This window comes from Rhinatrema bivittatum, chromosome 2 (genome assembly GCF_901001135.1).
Source record: "Rhinatrema bivittatum chromosome 2, aRhiBiv1.1, whole genome shotgun sequence".
In the NCBI taxonomy this organism is placed as follows: domain Eukaryota; kingdom Metazoa; phylum Chordata; class Amphibia; order Gymnophiona; family Rhinatrematidae; genus Rhinatrema; species Rhinatrema bivittatum.
In genome coordinates this window covers 726224782-726249308 of record NC_042616.1, presented here as the reverse complement: position 1 = coordinate 726249308, position 24527 = coordinate 726224782, and the positions used below count along the sequence as shown (strand labels likewise).

General features: G+C 43.9%; 2 protein-coding genes across 2 annotated transcripts in view; one reads left to right on the top strand and one right to left on the bottom strand.

Moving 5' to 3' along the window:
* Positions 1-17663, bottom strand: part of DCAF13 (DDB1 and CUL4 associated factor 13) — a 207943-nt gene extending 190280 nt beyond the window's left edge. Inside the window, exons 1-2 of the mRNA XM_029591856.1 lie at positions 17529-17663; positions 702-901 (exon numbers count right to left, since the gene is read on the bottom strand). Coding sequence (XP_029447716.1) covers positions 702-901; positions 17529-17598 — 270 coding nt within the window. The 5' untranslated portion in view covers positions 17599-17663. The remainder of the gene's footprint in view (positions 1-701; positions 902-17528) is intronic.
* Positions 17664-17855: 192 nt separating this feature from the next.
* The window catches only part of SLC25A32 (solute carrier family 25 member 32), a 98944-nt gene continuing 92272 nt past the window's right edge, over positions 17856-24527 (top strand). Inside the window, exon 1 of the mRNA XM_029591857.1 lies at positions 17856-18281. Coding sequence (XP_029447717.1) covers positions 17876-18281 — 406 coding nt within the window. The 5' untranslated portion in view covers positions 17856-17875. The remainder of the gene's footprint in view (positions 18282-24527) is intronic.

Here is a 24527-nt window from a genome sequence, read left to right as displayed (position 1 = left end):
GCTTCTTTTGTTATAAAACTGGGGATTGAGGATTACTTTGAAAATAGATCCCAAGGACAAACCAGCAAGTATAGGTGGAAATATTTTTATAAGCTATAAAAATGTTTTACTTATTCTCTCTTTGTCAATTTTCTGTTTTGATTTTTTGCTTCTTTTGCTTTATTTTTACTTTTTGCCTCTCTTTGCTCTCCCTTTTCTCCTCTCTCTAGCTTCTTTCCTTAGAGACAAAGGGCAGCCCTGGGTTGTATCTCTGATGTCTCTTTTTAGGGCCAAATCACACCTGGTGCTAAATTATAGGTCATTTGCTAGAAAGTTTTCTAGCCTTGCTAACAAATTATAAGAACCTTCTTAAGGAATGTTTTAAAAAGAACTAGTATTAAGAACATAAGATGTGCCATACTGGGGCAGACCAAAGGCCTATCAAGCCCAATATCCTGTTTCCAACAGTGACCAATTCAGGTCAAAAGTACCTGGCAAGATCCCAAGGGGTAGAGAGATTCCAAGCTGCTTGTCCCAGGGATAAGAAGTGGATTTTTAAAACTCCACTTTAATAATAGACTTTTCCTCCAAGAATTTGTCCAAACCTTTTTTTTTTTTATATAAGCAATGACATTTTTTGACACCAGCCTATTTTTTGTGTGTTGTTTAATATTGTATATTTGGTGTTTCATCCTACTTCTGGTCTTATTTGTCCAACTTACCTCCCCATCACAGGCCCCAGACAGCAATGTAGCCAAGCTTTTGGGATGCTTGGCCATGCAGTTAACGCCATCTCTGTGACCATCCAGTGACGCCAGGAATGGTTTAGCAAAAATGCGTTCCAGCTTTGTTGCATTTAAGGCTCTTGTGTATTCGCGTGGCACTTCAAATGGATGTAATGTAGGGTCATAGTTTCTTGGAACTGTAATAAGACAAAAAGTATTATTAAGATTCAGCAACATGGAGGTAGATACTGAAAGACCCGCTGAGCAGGTAAATTAACCGGCTAATTTTAGCTGGTTATCATTAGGTGAATATTCAGTTATTTGCCTATATCTATCTGATCAAAATTTGACAAGCTAGACTTAGCGTGGCTAAACGAAGCTGATAAGTACTAAAAATCAGTTACTAACCAGCTAAATCCTCCTTTTAAAAAAGTAGTTAGGACTCTTTACATTTAGAATAATAATCCTGCAGCATCAGGACCCTTTCCCTCGCTCCCAACCCATGAAAACTTAAAAATGCTCCCGCTGCCTTGGGAGCTTTCCCTCCTGACCCAAGAAAATGAAAAATATGTCCTTGCTACACTAGGCCTCCTTGTTTCTCTCTCTCTCCCAACTTTTTGTTGTTGAAAATATGGTCCGCAGTGACGGATTCCTCCTCCTTCCCCAATTACCTTAAAAGGAAGTCCTGGCTGGGGCTCCCCCTTGCTTCCCTCCTGTCTAAAACAGGAAAAGTCCTTTTACAGACAGGAGGGTGGGGAGGTGGCAGGGTCCATGGAGGGAATGGGAGAGAGCGAGGGCACGTCTGGGGCCGATACAATAAATGAGCGCGGAAAGCGGGCGCTCAATGCTGAGTGCCTGTTTTCCTAACGCGTGCCCAGGTACCTCTCCTGGGCGTACGATTCAATATTTAAATGAGGGGCCGTGCTGTCAAGGGGGCATTAGTGACAAATGTGCACCCCTAGTGCCATTTTCCTAAATGGTGCTCAGCCACGGGTTAGGAAAATGGACATTTGTTAATTGAGTGTCTGTTTTCCGTAACCTGACCACCAGCACTTTTTAAAATATTTTTTTAAACCTTTTACACCTTTTGGTACTAATTTCTAGGCGTAAAAATGTGTGGGTCGGGTGTACTTTTTTTTTTTTTTTTTTTTTTTAATCTGTGGTGAATAACTAATAGCCTCATCATCATGCATTTGCATGTGATGAGCGCTATTAGTTTCGCCAGGGGTTGGACACGCCAATCCCCTTATAGCACAAGGGGCTGAGGACGTGCTTCCAACCACAGGTTAAAAGTGCGCCCGGCTGAGCACACTGTTTTGCATCGGCCCCTTGCTGGACAAGTGGGTTTTCTTGGTGGAAGGGGTGATGTTTGGGGGAAGATGAGTTTGTTTGTGGCCCCTTGAAGGCCCATTAAGGAGAGTATGTGCATGTATATGTGTGACACCTACAGGAGTGGGAGGGAATGGTAAACATTACCAGCACCAGTTAATTAAGTTTGCTTACAGTAAACAGGGTTCTCTGTAGACAATGTGACATCATCCAACGGTACTGAACAGACCCATCTTTCTAGATCAATAAAGATTTTACTACTAAGCATGCATGGGAGTTCCTGCATGCGTGCTGCCTCATAAGCCCCTCAGTCCAACTGTAGGGTTTAGCTTTAGCTACATAGTTGACTGTCCAGGGAAGCGGGTGGGTATTAAACTTGGCTAATGCATCCTGCTGCCATTTACAGCAAGCAAACTTGCTTCATAGGTAATGCAGCATGAAGAACCTGCTCAGAGGTTGGATGCTTCAATTCCAGCCAGATGACCCTCCTCGAGTTAGTAGAGCTGCACCATATTCCGGAGGGACCAGTTGTTGCGTCCGGTCTCAGACGGCTTTGCCTGACATGCCTCACCTCTATTTCAGCCTTCTCCACCAGCCTCGGGAGAATGGTGTCCGTAGCATCTCCTTGCTGCACCCTCCAGTGTTCCCAGAGCGGCTTTGGCGCGGCATCCCGCCATGTTGTCCTGAGGCCTCCTAGAGCGCGCGCGCACGCACGCCTCATGTCTTATAGCAATGTTGGCGCGAACCTCGGGGGCGTCCCCCTCAAGTGACGTCACTGCTTTCGACCACAAAAGGTTGCCCATTTGCTGACTCTCGCCGAGTTAGCAACGGATTGGATTCATTCCGGTCTGAAGCTGCTGGAAGCTATCTGCACCCTCCGGGGTTCTACTAACTTGGGTACCCACTTCTTGGGGGCCCTTTGCTTATTTCCAGGTGCCTATCCTGAATCCAGGTACTCGCTCGAGGGCCTGTGAGTCTATCCTGGTGCCTACTATCAATTCTTCTACCTGCTGGAACACTACCTATCAGCTACAAAGAGCGAGTACTACTTCTCCCAGACTGTTCATTTACATTTACATTCCTCATTGTCTATCTGCATCGGGCCCTACACCACCATTGTGGAACGGGACCCCTCTGCCGAGGATCACAGATTGTTGCTTCCTATCCTCTCTCTTCTGCTTATTGGGAACTCTTATCTACTCAGCTACAAGGGAGTGTGTAATAACATCTGCCAGTCTGTCTCTCCTACAGCGCCTCACTGGATATCTGCATCGGGGCCTTATACCACCATTGTGGGATGGGTCTCCTCCGCAGATGATCACAGACTGTTGCTATCTAATCCACACTTGCCTGGGCCAAGCTGGAGCAAGGAGGATAAGATGAGTCTTGTCTCCGAGTACCTTCTGCGCTGTCCTTACCACCAATGGAAGTGGAGGAGAAGTATACAGCAGACCTGCATCCTACTAGAGTAGAAAAGTGTCCAGAGTGGACCTGAACTTGTTTTGAAGAATGGAGCAAAGTTTGTTGACTTTCCTGTTGGTTTCTGATGCGAACAAGTCACGCTTCCCCCCTCGTCCTGGGTCGGCCCTCCCTGCGCGGTCGGCGTCGGCCCATCGGGGCCAAGGGAGTTGGACTCGGGATTGACCACCCACGTGGTCACTGGGGAGGCTCATCTCTCTAAAAAAGCAGCGCCGAGAAAAGAGACTATAACATTCTACACCCGTCACAATACGGTTTCCGTAAAGAACACAATACCGAAACCCTCCTCATCTCACTCCTTGATCAAATATACATTGGCTTTGATAAAGGACAATCGTTCCTCCTAGCCCTTCTTGACATCTCTGCAGCTTTCGATACTGTAAATCATAATACCCTTCTAAACCGGCTATCAGACATAGGAATTACAGGATCAGCTCTTAGATGGTTTGACTCCTTCCTTAGCAATAGAGGCTATAAGGTTAAAATCAATAACAAGGAATCCTCTCACACTAAAGCCCCATTCGGAGTCCCGCAGGGCTCCTCCTTATCGCCCACCCTGTTTAACATCTACATACTCCCTCTCTGCCACGTACTCTCAAATCTAAAACTTAAGTTCTATATATACGCAGATGATGTTCAAATTTTAATCTCCATATCCAAGTCACTGGACTCAACACTCAAATTATGGAACTCTCACCTGCAAACGATCAACCATCACCTTTCAAGCCTCAACCTGGTGCTCAACACTTCCAAGACAGAACTATTGCTAATTACCCCAGAAGGCAGTCCCTTCCATCACCAACTGCAATCTAACATACAAATATCCCACGCTAGAGATCTTGGAGTCATAATTGATAGTCACTTGAACCTAAAGCAATTTATAAAACACACCACAAAGGAGTGCTTCTACAAGCTACAAGTACTTAAAAAACTCAAACCGCTCCTTTTCCATTACGATTTCAGATCTGTCCTCCAAGCCATTCTGTTCTCCAAGATTGACTACTGCAATTCCATCTTGCAAGGTCTCCCGGCTTCTACTATAAAACCCCTCCAGCTGCTCCAAAATGCAGCGGCGAGAATTCTGACGAATACTAATCGGAGAGCGCATATCTCTCCCATTCTAAAAGATCTTCACTGGCTCCCAGTAAACTTCAGGATTCTCCATAAATCACTGACAATTATCCACAAAAATATTCACCATCAGACCTCACTCAATCTTCTACACCCTCTCAAATTGCACTCGACGGCCAGACCCTTAAGGGATGCCTACAAGGGATCCTTACATGTTCCTCCAATCAAAATTGTACAACACTCAAATATCAGAGACAGGACATTCTCTATCACAGGTCCCTCCATCTGGAACGCCATGCCTCCGGACCTCAGGCAGGAAACCTGTCTTCTAACTTTCAAAAAGAAACTACTGCAATCACTGCAATCGATTGTCTAATACTAGACAATCGACTAAACCTTAAGAAAATGGTCAACACAACCTCCAAAGACTGTTTCTTCAGATTACAGGTTCTAAAACGACTTAAACCACTCTTATTCTTCCACGACTTCAGGACAGTCCTCCAAGCGCTTCTGTTCGCCAAAATAGACTACTGCAGTGCCCTTTTCCTAGGCCTCCCCAAATCCACCACCAAACCACTGCAGATGATACAAAATGCGGCTGCGAGATTGCTGACCAGTACCAGCCGCAGCGAACACATCTCACCCATCCTCAGGAACGTACACTAGTTACCAGTTAATTTCAGAATTCTATTCAAATCAATCACAGTAATTCATAAAACCATCCATCATCATCTTCAACTCGACCTGGAAATCCCATTCAAACTCCACTCCTCTAACAGACCAACTAGAGATATCCTCAAAGGCACCCTGAAATTTCCCCCTACTAAAGCTTCACGCCTCTCGATGACCAAAGACAGAGCTTTTTCGATAGCTGGCCCATCTATCTGGAATAGCATCCCATCAAATCTCAGAGTGGAGCCTTGCCTTTTAACTTTTAGAAAAAGACTTAAAACCTGGCTCTTTCACCAAGCCTTCGCAGACCCACCAGACAATCACTAGTTGTCCTTCACGCTTACCCGTTCTGGCATTTACTCACGAATGGACTCTGACTCTTCCAGGTTAAAGCACCATTAAGCTTTAACCCGTACGTTCTATGGTATCACTTTATATTTATTTCCTGCCTTATCTTCTTTCCAGCTTGTTGCAAGCTTCCAAGTTCTCTTACCCTGTTGATTGTAACTTTGACTCATTCCTACCTATTGCTTATCCTTCGTTTACTTGAATTGTTACCCCAGTTTTACTCTTGTTATTTGTAAACCGATCCGATATGGTTATTTACTATGAAGCTCGGTATAAAAAACTGTTAAATAAATAAAAATAAATAAATAAAGACATGGCTGTTCTGCCGTGCCTTCCCCGCCTCTAGCCCAACAGCCTGACCTAGAACTGTTCCATCACTTATGTAAATAAACAAACGCTAATTACGCTCACAATTCATCATGAGGTTGGCTCCTTGCCTCCCTCTCATACTCCATTGTATATAGTACTTTATCTTGTTCTCCCTCTCTTTTTTTCTCACTCCCAGTTAAGGCTTCCTTGTTATAATGTAACTTTATGCTCCTTTTAATATATTTCTTGTTGATTGGTTGGTTATAGTTACTGCTTAGTTCGATGTAAACCGAGTTGATTTGATTTGTATCAAGAAAGTCGGTATATAAAAAGCCTTTAATAAATAAATAAATAAATAAATAAATAAACAAACAAACAAATAATAAATTGACCAAACTACCCCCGAGTCTGAATAGCTTGCTGACCATGAAACCATTCAGGGGGGGTGAAAATCCCACATAGTCCAGAAACCATTCATGGAGGTGAAAATCCCTGCTGAGGTGCTCTGCCAGCATACTGGAGATCCCAGGAAGTTACTTTGCTTGGAGAAAAGCCTTGTGAATAACAGCCCACTCACAAATTCTCAGAGATTCCTGCAAAGTATCTAGGACCCTATGCTCCCTTGTTTGTTCACACAGAACATTACTATTTGGTTTGGATTCAAGTTTATTTATTTAAAAGTTTTTTATATACCGCACATGGGGTCACTTACGTGTCCGTCTTGACGGTTTACAAGTTTACATACATAATAAAACAAATTTAAGTATATAACATAAACATAATTCACATACATAAAGAAAATAAAATAAAATAATGTAATTCTTTCATAGCAAGTGTCAAACGGATATGGATAATTCAGGATATTTATTTAGGTGATAGTACTGTAATTGCATGCATCGTTGAATAGAAAAGTTTTAACCAGCTTTTTGAATTCGTTTCGGATAGGTGTCATCCGAATATTGTCTGGTATTGAGTTCCACAAAGATGGGCCAAAAACTGAAAAAGCTCTTTTCCTTGTTAGGGCTAGGCTGGTGGATCTGACTGACGGTATTTCTAGTAAACATTTATCGGTAGATCGAAGTTGTCTTGTTGGTTTATATATGTGTAGCATAGAGCAAAGCCATACAGAATTGGGGTTATAAAGTAAGTTGTGAATAGTGGTTAAGATCTTGTATTTAAGTTCTTTTTCTTTCTTTCTCAATCCATGTCAAATGGCTCACAGCTCAAGAGGTTGATCTGGAACAGGCATTCCACTGACAACTAAATCCCTCAAGTTTGGAAAAAGCCTGTATGCACACACTCCATCCCCTGGTGGACACATCCATCATCAGTGTTACCTGATGAGGTACAGCTCAAAGAGGGACACCTAGTTCCAGGACCTTTGCATCCAGCTACTAATGGATCTCCATGGTTACCTTTACAGGATGCAACAAGGCTGACGTACTTGATCCCACTGAGAGAGGCGGCCCCACTGGAGAACTTCAGGTTGATGTGTATCATGGAGACCACATGTACCACTGCTGCCATTTGCCCGAGAACAACCAGAATTATGAGGTATAGTTTCCTGGCCGTAGGAAAGCCACAAATAGGCGTTTTCCACATTCTCATTTTTAACAGGTTCAGAATGTCATGGGTTGGAAGAGCAACAGGCTCTGATGGCATGTGCAGTATTTGGAGGAGACAGAAGACTTCCAATCGATCTCCCTGTGTCTAGTGTTAACACCACCATATGGGTCACCGTTGATCGGTTTTCCAAAATGGCACATTTTGTGGCTCTACCCGGACTACCTTCTGTTCCTGAACTTGCAAAACTTTTCATCTGTCATATAATCTGTTTACATGGCATGCCAAAGCACATACTCTCTGACCGAGGAGTACAATTCGCAGCCAAGTTCTGGAGATCTCTCTGTAAGAAATTTGATATTTCTTTGGATCTGACCTCCGGCTATCACCCGCAAGCCAATGGACAAACTGAAAGGATGAACCGCACTTCAAAGCAGTTCCTCCGGTCCTATGTCAACTCAAGACAGAATGATTGGGCTAAACTGCTCCTCTGGGCAGAATTTGCACTGAATTCACATGCTTCAGCTTCCACAGGCTCTTCACCCTTTCAACTAGTCTATGGTTGCCAGCCCTTACCTCCATTACCGATACCCTTATCGCTGACCTCTCCAGTCGCTCAAGCTTCAGCACAAGAGTTACATCAGCTGTGGGAACACACTAAAGGTCTGCTTCAAATGGCTGGACAACAAGCAAAGACGTTTTATGATGCCCATCACAGAGCAGCTCCACAACTTCAGCCCGGAGATAAGGTATGGTTAAGTACCCGTTTCCTTCGTCTCAAATTGCCTTCAGTTCAATTTGCACCTCAGTATATAGGACCATTTCCTATACTACGTCGCCTGGGTTCAGTCACATACAGCTTTGCAATTACCATCAACACTAAAAATCCACAATGCCTTCCACATCTCCCTGCTGAAACCGCTCATCTTGTCCAAATTTTCTAAGCAGACACCTGAACTGCAGCCCCTCTTTACGAAGGAAGACATAACCTACCAGGTAGATGACATCCTAGATGTGAGGAGACATGGGAGATGATGGGAATATCTTATTTCCTGGGAAGGATTCGGACCAGAGGAAAACAGCCAGGAACCTGCAAGTAATATTCTGGACAAAGACCTAATCAGGCAATTCCATCTGACTCATACCAGGAAGCCGAAACCCCCGGGGAGGGTCCCTAAGAAGGGAGGTAGTGTTGCACCTGTCTGTCGCAGACGGCTGCGCCCTCTCATGCTCACCTCTTTTTTCCCTGCACCTTCAATCATTGGGAGAATGGCGGCCTCCGCCAACGAACACCGACTTCCCCGGTGTCCCCGGACAGCGTGTGTACTGCCACCGTCATCATACTTCCGGCATCACCTAGGCGCGCACGCGCAGGGCCTCCTTATATATATGTCATGGCAGGAACCTCGGGGGCGTCCCCTCCTGATGACGTCAGCACCGCTAATGTACTTATACTGACTGGCCCATTGCTAAGACGAGTTAGCAAGGAGTTCTCTCGCTTGTTAAATCTGCTCTAACTTGGATCTTCTGTTCCAGACTCTCTTTCTGGTATTCGGACGCTCTGAGTACCTGCTCCTCGGGGGCTCTTCCGCATCTTGGCTATCCGCTCCTCGGAGGGCCCTCCTGCCTAGGACTTCCAGACCCGCTCCTTGGGTATCTCTGCTGGGACATCCTTGTGTGAGTACATTCTCCAACTTCTATCAACCTCACTGAAGATTTCACTGTGTACCCCGTTCCTCGGGCCACTACCACTCTTCAGGCTGTCTACGCTACTCATTCTGTGCCTCAGGATATTGCTCCATCTATACAAGGTCTACGGCCTGGTTCCTGTATCACAGACCTCTGCCTCCTTGGCATCTATAGTACAGCTTCCTCGGCATACCCCACGTTGCAGGCCACTACCGGATCTTCGTTTCTACATCATCATCTTGACTACTGTATTTGCTCAAAGACTGTGTTTATTACATTTCCCACTCCTCGGGTTATGTACTATCTTTTCTCCCTAATAAAGTCTCTCTCACAGCTGTGTCCTACATCGCTGAGACCACACCCACCAACTGTGAGGCCCACAGGGCTCCTCCCTGTGGGCGGAGACATCTCTCACCTCGGTCCAGGATTCACAACTTCATCAAAACCATAACACTAGCTAGGAGAGATGAGTCTATTTGGTGCTGCCAGATGATGACACCCACTTGTCATGGCTAATTCAGCTTGCTTATCAATGGAAAAAACAGGTAAATAAAGGATGGTTATTTACCCTTTCAAATAATACTACAAATAATAATACTGTGGAATCAGTTGCCAAAGCACTTGGTCACAGCACCTAGCATAGTGGAGTTTAAAAGAGATTTGGACAAGTTCTTGAAAAAGTCCATAATACATTATTGGCCATACAGACTAAAAACTATTGATATCTCAGGCAGCAAGTGAAAGGAAATAGCTCTAATTCATGGGATCTGAAGGATACTTGTGACCCAGTCTGGTCACTCTCTGAGACAGGATGGATCTTGGTCTAACCTAGCAAGACATTCCTTACGTTCTTATGATGTATTGTCAATCTGTGTAGTAGCACCTATGCCTCTGTCACTTTGCAAGCATTGCTGCTGCTACTGTGCTGTTCCACCTCGCTCCCACTTCCAGATGCTTCCCATGCTGCAAGCATAGAGCAAGACCCCTAGCTTCTAGAGCAGTGGTTCCCAAACCTGTCCTGGAGGACCCCCACTCAGTCAGGTTTTCAGGATATCTGTAATGAATATGCATGAGATAAATGTGCATGCAAACCTACCTTATGCGTTTTCATTGCAGATATCCTGAAAACCTGACTGAGTGGGGGTCCTCCAGGACAGGTTTGGGAACCACTGCCCTACAGTCTACTCTTTAGCTCCCTGTCTGTAGTTGTATGGTGACAGCCAATGGGAGGAGAGGAGAACCTCCTGGGAGGATGTGGATAGGAAAGAATTTCATAAGGACACACAGAAGAACCTAAGAAACCAAGAAAAAAAGACATGAAACTGTGAGCATGATCAATAAAGTGGTTGCAGTGTTAGTTTGATGTGTATTTAGAGACAGTTGGGAACTGTCAGTGTTAGAGACAGGATTGCCTGAAACTCTACAGGAGAGATCCCTGCACCTAGATAGAAAAACCTGTATTGGTGGAGTGATACCAGAGATAGAGGCTGGGAGTCCAGCCAGAAACAGGACCAGGAGGGGCAGCTATACCCAGATAGGGCCAGTGGTATTTGACTGTGCATATTAGTGCCAGTGCCTGAGCACTGCTAGAAGTCAACTAATGTGTTGTGGAGCAGCCACTACTGTCTGGACTGAGCCAGCATCCCCAAGGCTGCAGCAGTGTGACACAGAACTAAAACATCTCTTGTTGGGGAACAGCGAGATTTAAAACCCACAGTGCACAGACTGCCGGCCACATTACAATTGTTAAAGTATAAATATGAAATAAAGTGTGCTGTGCCCTTCCTGTATGTTACATGCCACCACTGAACCCATAGCCTCAAGAGCAGGAAGGAGAGAAGAACTCAAACCTTCAACAACTAATGTCAGAAGTGGGATTACTAGCCAAGAAACACCTACTAGTAATTCAAAATGGCCAACAGAAAAGAGCACAGCTGAGACTAGCGCGTCCCTAGCGCCTCCTTTTTGACAGGAACGGCAGCTGTCAGCGGGTTTGACAGCCGACGCTCAATTTTGCCGGTGTCGGTTCTCGAGCCCGCTGACAGCCACGGGCTCAGAAACTGGATGCCGGCAAAATTGAGCGTCCGGTTTTCGGCCCGACAGCCGCAGGCCGAATTCAAATTTTTTTTATTTTTTTTTACTCTTCGGGACCTCCGACTTAATATCGCTATGATATTAAGTCGGAGGGTGCACATCTGTGCACTTTCCCGGTGCCGGAGGAAATTAGCGCCTACCTTTGGGTCGGCACTAATTTCTGAAAGTAAAATGTGCGGCTTGGCTGCACATTTTACTTTCTGTATCCCGCGCGCATACCTAATAGGGCCCTCAACATGCATGTTGAGGGCCCTATTAGGTGCCGCGGGTTGGATGTGCGTTTTCCTCCCCTTACTGAATAAGGGGTAAGGGAAAATGCACGTCCAAGAGCAGGCTAACAGTGCGCTCCGGAGCGCACTGTACTGTATCGGCCTGAATATTTGGAATGGGTGGAGTTACAGAGGGCTTTAAATTAAACCACATAGCCTCTGATTTTCACAGATTAACCTGTAGACCATGATCTTGTAACCAACCAGCAACTTGACCAAGACATCGATTGAAAGCAGATAGATCCAAAGTCAGTAATTTGGATATCGTCCATATAAAAAGAAGGCCCAAAGCCACAATCCTGTATTATAGTTGCTTATGCTGATAAAAACTTATTAAATAGCAGAGGTGTGGAACTCCAAAAGGCAGTGAGGTTATTTCAGACACTTGTTGGTTCCATTCCACCTGGAAATATATTTCCGAAAGAAAAGAAATGGACTAATTCAAAACAGTGTCTGCCAAGCCTATCTCCTCGAGGTGTTTAATGAGTAAAACATGGTTTACCATATCCTGCATTATGGAAAATGTACCCATTGATGGAGGCCAAATTCACAAGATAATGAATAAAAATTGTCAGAGAGTCGATCCAGTGTATCAAGGTGAGTGCTAAAGTCACCTAAGGTAATAAGATTTTGAAATTGAGTATATATCGGACAATTTCCATAGTTTCTGACAGAGATGAAAATGTAGAATCAGGGGGATTAAAAATCAGAAGAAAAGCTAGTTTCTGAAATAGATGAGACTGAATTAACAAAGTATCAATTTAGTGACAAAACCTAGGAGAAAGCTCTGGAATTTGTTGCCAGAGGAGGTAGTTCGTGCAATTAGTGTAGCTGGGTTCAAAAAAGGTTTGGATAAGTTTTTGGAGGAGAAGTCTATTAACGGCTATTAATCAATCAAGTTTACTTAGGGAATAGCCACTGCTATTAATTGCATCAGTAACATGGGTTCTTCTTAGTGTTTGGGTAATTGCCAGGTTCTTGTGGCCTGGTTTTGGCCTCTGTTGGAAACAGGATGCTGGGCTTGATGGACCCTTGGTCTGACCCAGCAAGGCAATTTCTTATGTTCTCTTAACCTTAAATATTCTGAGAAATAATAGCAACTTCTTTCCCTTGACGCCTATTCCTACATTTATAGAAGAATGAAAATCCCTTAGGACAAGCTTGAGATATACAATATGAATCACCTTTTTTAAGCCAAGTCTCTGTTAAAAATAATATATGTAAACCTTTAAAAGTAATCAAATCTTTGATATGAGACCATTTTGAACCTACCAAACGGCCACACAAAAAAAATTGTGAAGAATTTGCCAGCCCAGAATTCAAGTAACTTAAGGGAATTAGATTAGAATAAGAGCTAGTTATATGAGAAATGGTTCTGGTCCCAGATCCCCATAACGGCCTCTACCTGTTATTGCAGGTACAGAAGACATAGAAGTTAGAGCAACACATACAACAGATAAAAAGTAAACAAACATCCAATTAGCAAAGATAAAATGTAATAGACCAGACTTATGAAGAGCTTCAGTCCGAGTATTTTCAAGCTTACTCATTGTGCACCAGAGAACATGCAAAGGGACAATCCCTTTGACTTGTATCCCCCTCGGTGTACAATCTGTTGGCAGTGATCTGCTTTCTAGAAGGGTATGATGAGAATATTCTCAGGCAGAAAGTGATGGAAATTGGCTATAGAGGAAAGGACAGAAGCTCTGAGTCATGAAGAGATCCTGGGCTGCGTCCTGAAGGGAAGGTGCTGGAGTAATAAAGGGAGGCTGAGTTTTCCAGTGTTTCCCCAGGAAACCTAGCAATCGATACAAATTTCCCAGAGACTCCCGGGTTAATATGGAGATTTTGCAGGTGTGTTTCTGTGCTGAATCTGCTCTTTTCCCTCTCTGCCGTCGGCTCCCGGAAGTCCTGTCCTCCATGACATCATGCAGTTTCTCCAGGGACTGGGATAAAGGAGGCGGCCCGTAGGCAGCCAGAAGTTGTGCGTTTCTGCTGTACCTGCTTGCTGAACTAACTTTGCTACCCTGCTCGTTTCTCAGTGTGTTTCTGGGGACAGCCCCTGGAAGTCCCGCTCTCTGTGATGTCATGCAATGTCTCCAGGGACTGGGATAAAGGGGAGGCCAGTAGGCAGGCCTTCCGCTGGTGGGCCTGCCCCTTTCTGGGCACAGAACCTTCTACTCTGCCTAAGAAATGTTGCTGTGCTTCTACCTCGCATTCTTCCCCTGTTACCTCTTCACTTTACTTGGGGGCAGGGCTGGTCCCTGTCGGACCCTGTGACTAGTGTCATAATGTTATGAATGTTGTGTTCCTTAACAGTTACACGTGCTACATGCCTATGTTGTTAAGAATATGCAAGGTGCTGACAGAACTCAACACAGTGCAAGAGGGGGTATTATACATCTGGTCAGGAGCACGTATACTCTTGCCATTGTTGCTGTTTCACCTCTGCCCCACTTAGTTTTTGGGTACTTGCTAGGTTCTTATGGCCTGGATTGGACACTGTTGGAAACAGGATGCTGGGCTTGATGGACCCTTGGTCTGACCCAGTATGGCATGTTCTTATGTCCTGTTACTTCCCATGCTGCAAGCACAGAGCAAGATCCCTTAGTTACTATAGTTTGCTCTCTAGCTCCCTGCCCTTAGGTATATGGCAACATAGCCAATGCGAGGAGAGAAGATCCTACCAGGAAGGTGTGGACAGGATAGACAAAAAGAGAAATCTAAACAGCCAAGAGTGAAAGATATAAAACTGTGAGCATGCTCAATAAAACTGCTGGGTATCTAGAAACAATAGGAGGTATCCTGTATGGAGTGGCAGTTACAAAGCAGATAAATGGGCAGACTGGCTGGCCCATTTGGCTTTATCTGCTGTCATTATGTTAGGAACAGTCAGTGTTAGAGGCAGGAGAACATGAAGCTCCGTAAGAAGATGACTGGGACTCTCTAGAGGTGAGAATCTTGCATCTAGATAAGAAACCTGTGCTGGGAGGCCCGGCAGTAACAGGACCAGAAGGGGCCGCTATAGCCAGATAGGGCCCAGTGGTATCTGACCATGCCTTGCTAGCGCAGTGCCTATGCACTGCTAGAAGTCAACCTGTGTGCTGTGGCGCAGCCACTACTATGTGGACTGAGCCAACATCTCAGTAATGCAGCAGACAGAGCTAAAACACCTTGTGTTTGGGGGAGCAGTGAGACTTAAAACCTTGAGTAATCAGACTTTGCGTATTGCACTACTGTTGTTAAAGTAAGTATATGAAATAGTGTTTTGGCTCTTCCTGCATGGACCCTCCTTTGTTCCAAGCTACCACTGAACCCACAGCTCAGAGGCAAGGAAGACAGCAGAACCCATACATGAATCAATAATTAGTGGATCGGAGAAAAGAAATCAGGCGAGTCCCAATCAACAATGGTTGGAATCATCCAGTCTGGTATGCAGGATAATAACAATGGATATGCATACGAGATTCTTGGTTGCAGTTTGTGCGACTGGACACAATTATTTAAAATATTACTCTTTGAAGCTACTGTTAATATGTTCGAATGATATTTGAAATGAAGAAAAGAAATAAATCCGGAGACCGGCGAATTGAGCTGTTTCAGAAGTGTATCTAATTGGTGTGTAAGATAAGCTGTTGGGGTGAATGTGAGATGGTGTGTATGAAGGGCTTTGGGCAGATTTTTAATCAAGGTGTTTTTTGGTTTAAAGAGGATTTAGTGGTATGTGGAGATTTGGCGAGAATTCATCCCTGAAGAAGCCCTTGGTTTTCGGGTGAAACAAGGATCACTTGTTGGAGGAGTCCCGTGGACAGTGCTGAATTGTCTTTTGGATGCTGGAGGTTAAACAAACTTTTTATTGGAAAGGTTAAGCCTTTCAGTGATGATATATATTGTAGATCCATAAGCATTTTTGGGGAATGTGATTTATTTGAATATTTCTTCGTTGAGATCAATTGAAGTATTTGCACATGGTACTGTTTACATTTGGGTGGGATTCATTGTACTGTATGTCCATATACATTTCTGATGAATATATAATCGAATATGTGTGCATATTAAGCAATATAAAGTTTTTATTGTTATGACTGAATGGTGTGAATGTGTTGTATGTTGAGCTAGATAGTACTTTCTGTCTAGTTAGGATTTTTATTGTGTGGTCTCATGAAAAATAAAAAAATGTTTTCACAGATTTGTGTTTGATGTGATATAAGCTGTATGGATTCGCTTATGTAGGTAACACAGTTTTGTATCAGACAGCCAGGTTTTCAGCTGTGCTGTACAGTGTCTGGTTACAAGTATTGACCGGACACTAAAAATCCAATTTTTGCAAGAGGTTTCTTCTCTTTCCCACAGCTTCCTGGTTATATGGAAAGATTAGAGCCCAAAACTGAGCTGTGTTCCTACCTGCTCGCCTCCTTTCCTGTGTTGTGAATGGACGGGATGGAGAGAGGAAGCGGTGTACAGTACAGCCCTCAATCCCAGTGGCTCCACAGATCTCTACAGCCATGCACTCTGGGTCACTCCCCCTCCCTCACTGAGTGCTGGGCCAAGACCTGAGAGAGGGGCTGTAGCGAACCAGCTGAGGGGTACCGGAACAGAGGAGCAGAAGCTGGAGAAACAGACAGTCAGATTCACGGGGTGAGGAAAGGGAAGAGACAGAGGGACACAGAAAAGGGGAGAGAAAGGAAGATAGCAAGGGAGACAAGAGATACAGAGAGAGGATAAGAAAGGAAGATCCAGGGAAGGGGAAGAGGCACAACGGGAGCATGAGGGAAGGAGGGAGACATTGATGGGGGACGGGAAGGAAGAGACAGAAAAGGCACAAAGGGGACAGGAGACAGAGAAAAAGGAAGGCACTGGGGAGGAGAGGGAGACAGGAGGGAAGAAGGCAGAAGAGAAAGACACGAGCATGGGGAGGGAGGGGACTAGAGGCAAGAGGGCAGCACAAGAGATGCGTGCACAGAGGAGGGGCAGGGCATATTGAGAGACAGGTGGCACAAGGAAGAAACAGATGAAAGGCTGGGAAGGTTTTAAGGAAAGGGAATGCAAACTTCCTGTGTCCAAGACGGGAGGCTGTACGTTTGGAAGTGTGTGTGTGTGTGTCTGAGAGAGAAGACTGTGCGTTTGGAAGTGTGTGAGAGAAAGTGGAGTGAGTGTGTGTGAGAGAGAGTGGAGTGAGTGTGTTTGGGAGTGTGTGTGTGTGTATGAGAGGGGAGGCTGTGTGTTTGGGAGTGTGTGTGTGTGTATGAGAGGGGAGGCTGTGTGTTTGGGAGTGTGTGTGTGTGTGTATGCGAGGGGAGGCTGTGTGTATGAGAGGGGAGGCTGTGTGTTTGGGAGTGTGTGTGTGTGTATGAGAGGGGAGGCTGTGTGTTTGGGAGTGTGTGTGTGTATGAGAGGGGAGGCTGTGTGTTTGGGAGTGTGTGTATGTGTATGAGAGGGGAGGCTGTGTGTTTGGGAGTGTGTGTATGTGTATGAGAGGGGAGGCTGTGTGTTTGGGAGTGTGTGTATGTGTATGAGAGGGGAGGCTGTGTGTTTATGAGGAAGTATGGAGATGGGTGTGTATTAGAAAGACTTTAGTTGTGACAGAGGGCAAAACTGCATGAGAGAGGCCGTGGTTGATGTCTTTGAGGATAGCTAAAATAATATTTTATAAAACAAGGTATGAAGTGGGTAGTTGAAAGCCAAGTAATGAATGAATCGACAACCGACAGAAGTCTGTGCCCTCCCTACATGAAGTTTAGTGAGGTGTTATGGTCCATGCAAAAGTTGGCCACCCTACCCACAAAGAGTTGGAAAACACGGGCCGGATCTCTGTGTCGAACAGAAGTGGAATCAAGCGGAAGATGAACAGCCAACATCAGACCCCCCCAGCAGGAAGAGAGGAAACACTCGCAGAGACTACTGCCCCCGCCACAAGACAGTGCTGGCTCAGCCCCACCAAAACCCGCCTCCCAGCCGCTAACGAACGCTGAGGCAGGGGACCGTACCAATTGCTCCTCACCTCTCTGAATGTCCTTCTTCGTTTCTCTGACATAATCATCGGGATTCCTGCTCAAAACCTTCACCTTCATCTTCGAGCACCGCTCACCCTAACCAAACGCACTTCACCTCGTTTCCACGCTACAATGGAGAAAGCGAGAGGGGGAAGGATGTCCGAGGGCAGCCCCCGTCGCCCCGCCCCCGTCGCCATGATGGTTATGGGCAAAGTGTTCGGAACTATAGTGCGGATCATTTCCTAGCTAAACCCATGCAAACATACAGCGATTTCATGCTGTGGGAACGTAACATTCTCAGGCTTGGTAGAACACAGTTTCTTCTCACTGCACAAGTAGGACACATGCGGGGTACATGGGCAGCCAGGAAAAAGGAAGTCAGGGGGGAAGAGGTCAAAGGCTGAAGGTCACGTGCATTTCCTTTCTGACGCCACGTGGGTTGCCCGGTTGCAGGCGCTTGCCGCGCAGGCGACTGTGCGGATTTACCTGCTTGAGCTCGGCGCTCTGTGTCAAGCGTCGCTGGCCTCCCTGCGAGGCCCCAGTGCGTTCCATGTCACGCGTGGTGGCCGAATCCCCTACTCCTGCGTGCACCCCTCTCGAGCGCACGAAGCCGGGGGCTTCGGAGTCCGCCGAGCAGCTGTCAGCCGTCGGACAGCTCTGTCGTCATGTCAGGTACGAGAGCCTGCTGGCCGGGATCAGCGGGGGACTGCTGTCCACCGTAATGCTGCATCCACTGGACCTGGCAAAAATCCGCTTCGCAGGTAAGCACCTCCCGTAACTCCGAGATATGTTCAACTTCAGTATTCTCCGTATACATACCCTGCCCCCTTTCTCCCATCACTTTATCTTTATTTAAAAGAATGGCTAACCAGCCCATCTCCAGTTCTGGGCAGGATACAGTGTTACATTCATACAAGTAAAATACAACTTTAATCGTACACTATCCAGATAAAACATTTACTAATACCCCTAAACTAGATGTATTAGTCTTCGGATGGATTCGTTCATTTTACCTGTGCCGGGGTTCTTTGCCCATATTCATCTACTTATCTATCTCTTCCTCCCAACTTCCCCACCCAGAAATCATCTTTCTAAACATGGAAATTCTTTCTTTCTTTCTTTTTTAAATTTTTATTAAGGTTTTCATCATTAATAGCAAATATCAATAACAGCCGGATATTCACAAGTCCAAATTATGCCAACCACACAAGTAACAGGATTAAACCTTTTAAGGACGTTCTAAATAAAATCCATATAAGATGGTTTCTAGTCAAAAAGAAAAAATAACCTAACCACTTAGAATATTAACCTTGCTTATCCCTTTAAAAAGGCTCCAGTTGAGTGGGGTCAGAAAAAACAAACATTATTTTGAAACCTACTCAAACACTTGCATATAAATTTCAGGAAATAAGTGGCCCCGATAGCCCAAACTCTTTGTTTCAACTGGAGGAATTGCTTCCTCCTAAGCTGAGTGATTCTAAACACATCAGGAAATACCTGTTTCTTCCTCCTTTGGTTATTTTCAAGTCCCCATCTGATTATGATGTAACACACAGCCCTTTATAAAGGAAACACTAGAAGTCTGAAGAGATTCAACCTGAGAGACAAAGGTAATAGCTATAGATTCAATAGCTGATATACATTAGCTCATGGTTCTTTCATTTATTCTTAGAGTCCCCCATGAATTGCATAAATTGAGAAGTGGATTGGATTAAGGTCTGGTCCATTTTTTAGATCATTTTCAACGTGTCCAAGTGTAATACTAGTAGGCTCACTATCTTCCTCTATATTTCCCAATACTGGAAAATGTATTTATTTATTTGGGTATTTTATATACTGACACTCCAAGAGATGATCACAACAGTTTACAAAATCCTCATGGTCAATTGGCATATACTGTGTGTTCTGCAGTCACCTTCTAGTTTGATTCTGCATTGTATACATATTCTAGTTCATAATCATAAATATTCTAGGATATTGCACTAGCTACTGTATAATCTGTTACATATTCATGCATTTTCTTGGTTGATCTAACAGCGATTACAGGTTCTAATACTACTAACAAGGTACCGTATTTGCCGGCGTATAAGACGCACCCCCTTTTTTTCTACACATTTTTAAGGAAAAAATAATTTTCTATATTGGCTTCCCCATTAACAGTGTAGGAGGATTAAAGCTGCTAAGTGTTGCAGAATACTAACAGCGTCCGGGGGGGAGGAGTGACGCGGTGGACAGAGGAAGAAATGGAGGTGAGAGAGAGAAGGGAACATAGGGAGGGAGGATCTCCCATATTCCTACATCCTGTGATTCCAAGAAGTCTTGTTAGCCACTGCATTCACCTGAGGTCTTGTTGGGCTCCTCCCTCAGTGCAGCTTGGATGCCACCAGCGCTGGACCTCTGACATGTGCGCACACCATGCCAGGACGCTACTATCTCCTCCAGCTACCCTGGGTCTCCTTACACGTGCACTGAGACTTTTTTTTTTTTTTTTAGTCCGCAGTCCCACAAGTCTCCATCTTCAATAATCCCCCACCTACCATCCCCTCACCTACCCTCAAAAAAAACAAAAAAAAAACCCCAAACAGGGTTATGTGCAAGACCCAGCCCCGGTCACCACAGACGATGCTCCAGCAACCAGCTCCACCACACCCCACCCTCCACAGAAAGGACACCAATCAAACACCCCTCCATGCGACCGCTGCCACACACCAAACCCAAATTGCCTCAGAAAGAGCCACACAAGGTCACTCCCAACCCCATGCCCGAGGAAAAAGTGCCAGTGGTGCCTCATTTCAACATTTTTGTGTTCCCTCTCGCTGTGTTCTGTGCCATTTGCCTGGAATGCAGCGTGCGGGAATGTGCGTGCTCAGGGCTCTTCTAGTGCAGTCGTCCTTAGGGGTGGGGGTCGTGATGGCGGCAGGTGCACAGAGTAGGGGGCCTGCACTTGACGTTCTGTGTTGCCTGGACTGCTTCTTGGTGTGCAGGGGGGCTGTGCAGGGGACTGCCTTGCTCTGCGGTTTTGGGGAAATCTGAATGTCACAGGTACTTTTTCCTCTGGCACTGAGACTTAAAGGGCCTGTGGGGGGGGGGGTGACACGGTGGCATCGGGGAGCACCGGCCAATCGTTCCCCAAGGCCACCGCATCACTCCCCCCCCCCCCAGGACGCTGTTAATTTTGATTACCGGCGCATAGGATGCACGCCATATTTGAGTCTGGAAGTGAGTTCCATAACATGGGGGCTGCTATGGAAAACATTTGGTCTCTTATTTACCTTAGATGTGTGGTCCGAGTTGAAGGTACCATTAGCGGTCCTTTGTTTTGTGATTTTATGTCTCTCTGTGGTGTGTAGTATTGAATTGATACTCCTAATAAATATGGATTAATATTGAATATTAGGGCTAGAACTTTATAGTGAATTCTGGCTTATACCGGAAGCCGTTGCAGGGCAATCAATGAGGGGGTGATGTGGTTAAATCTCCTTGTTCTTAGCAAAAGGCTTCCCAAGGCATTTTGAAGTAGCTGTAGTAGTTTTAGTAGATTCAGTGGTAGGCCTAGTAAAAGAGAATTGCAGTAGTCTTAAGTTTTGAAAATACAAGGGTTTGTAGGACAGTGCAGAAGTCTTGTATTATTAACAAGGGTTTCAGTGGATGCAATATTCTCAACTTGGAGTCTCCTATTTTAATTAATTTGCTTATATGCTTTTTCATAGTGAAGTTCTCATCGATCTGAATTCCAAGGTCTCGATTTTGATCTGAGGGAGTAATATTAATGATTCATAAGTCAAGGGTTGGTGGATTGATCATCATGTTGTCTTTCCTTAACCACACAATTTCAGGGGTTGGTTTTTTTTGGGGGGTGTTGGGGCGGTAGATTTAGTTTGAGTAAGTTTTTGTTGTATGGCTTTCATATGTGTTGACAGTGACCAAGCAGTTTTTCAAATGTTTTATCAAATGGGATATACAATTGTATGTCATCTGCATATAAGAAGAAGTTGATTCCTAGGTTTGCTAGTAATGTGCATATTGGCAGCAGATATATATGTTGAATAGTTTGGCCGAGAGTGCTGAGCCTTGGGGGATGCCTGTATCAGTTGGGAAGGTGACTGAAATGTGATTCCTCAATTTGACTTGGAATATCTTATCTTTTAGGAAGGAGGAGAACCATTTGTTAACATTTCCATCTATCCCAATTTCTCTTAGCTGTTGACATAGTAGTGTATGGTCAACTGTGTTGAATGCTGCTGTTACATCAATTAGTACCAGTATATATGATTCATTGACATGAAAGCCTTGTAGTACAGGGTCTGCTAAGGAATTGAGAAGGGTTTCTGTTGAGCGTTTCTTTCAGAATCCAAATTGATTTGGGTATAGTATATTGTTGGCCTCGAGGTGGTTCTCTAGTTGTGCTAAAACTGCTTTTTCAAGAGTTTTCGCGATGAAAGGTAGGTTGGAGATTGCTCTGTAATTGTCCCAGTCATTGATTCTTCCGGTTTTATTTTTTTGGATCAGTTTAATCACAGCTTGTTTTGCTCTATCGGGAACCAATCCTTCTGCTAGCGAGTTATGTTTGTGAAAATTGGGGTTATTACGCTGTTTACAGTTCTCCGTGCACTTGCAGGGATAGGGTCTTGTGGGTGGGTGGCAGGTTTCATTTTAGAGATGATTTGGTTTACTTCAAGTTTAGATACTGGGTCAAATGTTTCATTTCACTTGACCTACTTTTTCTTCAGGCTCTTTTATTGGTGAGCAGTGGGAGAATTGTGATTTTAGTGTTTGGATTTTGTTTAACAATGTATTAGCATATTCATTGCATGAGTTCTTTGTAAAGTCGTTGTTGATTGAGATGGAGGAGGATGGGTCTTTGTTTAGGTTTTTCACTATTTCGAAGAGTAGTTTTGAGTTAAATATTATGCCGTGAATCTGTTTTGCTTCGTAATCTGTTTTAGCTTTATTTGTTCACAGTATTTTGTTTATAGGGATTCTGAAGATTGCTGGTTCCTCCATTGCTTTTCAGATTTTCTCAGGGTCTGTTTGTTATGTCTTAGTTCATTGATATACCAAAGTCTCTTTTGTTTAGTTGTGTTGCCTTTGTTTTGGAACATTTTTTTGTCTGGATCGGGCATAGGTTATCCGCTATTTCATTGATGATTTTATCCCAGGAGTCATAGAATGAGGAGGCACTATTGTGATCAAACTCAGTTATTTTATTTTTAATAGAAACTGAAATACTAGAAAACTCTTATCTTTTTTTTTTTTTTTGTAGGTATAGGATTGATTGTTGTTTGAGTTTGTTTGTTGCGTACTGAGGAGAGTTATTTCAGCTGTTGTTAGCTGGTGATCAGACCAGGGTAATATTTTGTGAGATGAATTGATTTCACAGTTATTTCGATTGTTGAAAATTAGGTCAAGGATGTGTCCTGCTTTATGGGTGGGGTTAATTTTGGTTTCCCACATCATCATTGTAACCAAAAACTTAATACCATCACCATCATTCAATCTCCAGTCACTAGCCTGGGAGGAAGAATTCCTACTCCACGCTCACATTTAGGATTTCTACTTTCTGCATGGATAGGAAGAAACATTGGACTTTTTTCCCTTGAGGATAAGTATCCCCTGGAACTCAAAGAAACAGAGAACAAAAAAAAAACATTTTTGCTTATCTGTCTCTGTTTCCACGTATGTCTATCCATGTATATACACACGCATATTTATAGAAAAAATTCCCAAAAGGAAAAAAAAAAAGCAATATTTATTTATTTTTATGTACCGACATTCAACACAGGATATCACATCGGTTTACAGGGAATAAGTGAGGTTGTTTACATTGTAACAAGGTAGTAGCTAAATGGGAAAACATAGTAAGAGGAAATAATATAACACTGAATGATTAAGAGTAGGCTCACTTTGTGTATAAAATAACTTAACATTCTGTATTAAATACGGTTTCTGTGTAAAATAACTTATTTATTTATTTATTTTTATATACCGAAGTTCTAGTAGGGTTTACATAAAACGAAGAACTGCTCAACAGATAGCGGAGCTTTACATGGAACCGTATAACATATGGAACAGTATAACTGGTTGACAATTTAACATAGTGCTAAATAAAGAGATAATATTTTAACTGGTAATAAATAAAGAAATATAATATTTTATATAAGAAGTATAACTATTTAACGTAGCAGTAAATATAAATATAAGCAATGCCTAATATATATATGAAATAAAGTGAATTTTTGAGCTCAAAGATAATTGTCCAGTTGCAGATTCTTAAAAGTAGTACTTTATACAGTGTCCATAGTTAAGGGATGGAAGTCTGTCAGTCATAGTAAGATTAAGCGTCTGGGAAAGCTTGTTGGAAGAGAAAAGTTTTCAGTCTTTTTTTGAATTCTTGATAACTGGGTTCTAGTCTAAGATCTGGGGGAAGCGTGTTCCACTGGTGTGGGCCTGCTGAAGATAGCGCTCGTTTGCTCAATGATGATTTTATTTGCGGAGCATGCAGTGTTCCTCTGTATGCGCTTCTGATTGGTCTGGAGGAAGTGTGTGGCTGGAGTTGAGAGCTTAATGTGATGGGGGCTAGATGAAAATTAGGAACTTTAGGTTTATAAACATTTCTGTGTAATATTTATTTAGCATGTATATTGGTAGCTTCTTGGTTAAGTATCTGGCTCGTTGGATGATCTCCGGTGGGGTACAGGAAGGTATGGGTGATAGGGAGATGACATCTGGATAAAATGAACTTTATTCATGAACTACACATGTTAAAAGAAGTGAGCAATACCTGCTATAATCAAACCTGATATAACAACAACCAGATTTAGCCTAGTATAATATGATTTGTTAAACCTCAGCGCAGTTAGATACATAACAGTGGATTGTAACATTGTATAATTGCAAAAATGGGCATGAAGGTATGTTGCAAGATCATCATAACCAGATATTCAGGATGTAATAGATTCAATTAAAGGGTCTCTTTATTGCTCAGCCTTATCTATAATCATTGGTCT